Source organism: Echinops telfairi, unplaced genomic scaffold (assembly GCF_000313985.2).
Source record: "Echinops telfairi isolate 266 unplaced genomic scaffold, ASM31398v2 ScPeMD7_3533;HRSCAF=4204_0, whole genome shotgun sequence".
In the NCBI taxonomy this organism is placed as follows: Eukaryota; Metazoa; Chordata; class Mammalia; order Afrosoricida; family Tenrecidae; genus Echinops; species Echinops telfairi.
The window spans coordinates 41,117,005-41,118,885 of NW_022107431.1; the positions used below are offsets into that span (position 1 = coordinate 41,117,005).

General features: G+C 34.1%; 1 protein-coding gene across 2 annotated transcripts in view; it reads right to left on the minus strand.

The window, feature by feature from the left end:
- The window catches only part of CDK19 (cyclin dependent kinase 19), a 166,426-nt gene that overhangs the window by 143,788 nt on the left and 20,757 nt on the right, over window positions 1-1,881 (minus strand). For both annotated transcript variants that reach the window (XM_045294603.1, XM_004702183.2), the window contains exon 2: window positions 832-907. In XM_045294603.1, the coding sequence (XP_045150538.1) occupies window positions 832-855 (24 nt within the window). In that variant the 5' untranslated portion in view covers window positions 856-907. The remainder of the gene's footprint in view (window positions 1-831; window positions 908-1,881) is intronic.

Genomic DNA, 1,881 nt, shown 5'->3' on the forward strand with positions numbered 1-1,881 from the left:
CAATATGTCTTTTGACCTCTTGAAATGTCTAATAGATGTTACTTATTAAATCTTTACTATCACCTTTATTACAGAAGCAGGAATATCTGGGTAGTACAAATGGTTAAGCACTCAACTACTACTACCAGGAAAGTATCTCAGAAGACAGGTCTAGTGATCTGAAAACCTACAGAAGTTCTGCTCTGTACACACTGAGTGGGGGTGCGGCCAGGAGTGAAAATTAACTCTGTGCCAACAAACAAGTGTTTGAGAACTAATATATTAGAGTACGCCTTCTACGCCATAATTACATGGCATTTTAGCCTGATTTTCTGATGTGTAAACTAAGGATATTAAAAGTACCCATTTCAACAGACTTGTGAAAATGTAGTCAATGAACATTTAGCAAACCTGGCACCTTACTAATAAATAAGTATGCAGCAACTGTTATACATGGAAAGTAATCTCTTAAATGCACAGGTGTACACAATAGTTTTCTATCACAAAAATCTATATTTCAGAAAAAGTAATTAAAATACATAAGACCTAATACCATCTCCCTTTCTCCATAAAGATATACATCAGCCCTATAATTTTTTAAAAGACATTAATTAGATTATCTCTTAATCTGGTATTATAAATTATATATAAAGATTATAAATCATAATAGCATTTTGAAGATGTTCAAATATTACTGTTAAGTAATTTGAAAATTTAGGTCGCTTTTCTTATATGGCATAAAATATCCTTACATTAACATGTATGAAATGACCAAGCATTGACTATATTAATAAAATTATTTCATATTAAAATAAATCACTAATAATAAAATAACAATTCATATACACTTACTGCAATCTCTCTACAAGCCGACATGGATATTCCTGTGCCTTCAATTTGCTTCAAAGCATATTCCTTTTCATCTTTTCTGCACATGAACAAAAAAATATGTATTATCTTTTCTGCACATTACTTTCAGGTTTAAAACTGTAACTACAAAAACAATGGAAGTGTAATAAGTCTTCTCCATATGTAAACACTCTTGCTATGCCATGCACTGCTTGTTATCTTTTAAAGTATTTCAAATACAGAAATATGAATACCAAAAGAAATTCATGTCATAATGAAAACATTAAACTGAGTCAAAACACAAATTTCAAAATGGAAAAACAGAACAGGATACTAAACACAGCACCAGTTTCAAAGAATAAACAAGCATAAATATAAACTCGAGCATACGGCAATATAATCCCACTCCTGTCTTAATATGTGGAGTCAATGAAAGCATCCTGTTATAAACATTCACTATAAAGATAACTGACAGATGTAAACTCCTAGGTTCATTTACAGTAATGCCGTAGTGCAGATGCATTTATAGGAAGGAGAAGCTATATAAGAATGCTGACCTATGGGCATACATAGACCTGGTTCTCATCTAGGAAGGAGGCATTCAAAAACCTCAAAATATCGGCCAACAGCCTTAAAAATACTCCAAATTCCACCCACCAAGATTTCATCTTCAGGAACTCTAGGAATTATGAGGCAATTCTCCAAATAAAGGATTTGGATTAGGAATCCGGGGGAACCACAATAGTTATGAGGATGCTTAACCAAAGGAAGGCCAAACTCGAAACCAAATTCACTGCCATTAAGTCAAGCTGACTCATAGTGACCCTGAAGGACAGGGTAGACCTGCCCTTGTGAGTTTCCAAGGCTATAATTCCTTACAGGAGTAGAAAGCCCCATCTTTCTCCTGAGGAGCAGCTGGTGGTTTCAAACTGTTGACCTTATAGTTAGCATACCGGCCCGTAACCACCACATCACCATGAAAACATTAAACTGAGTCAAAACACAAATTTCAAAATGGAAAAACAGAACAGGATACTAAACACAGCACCAGTT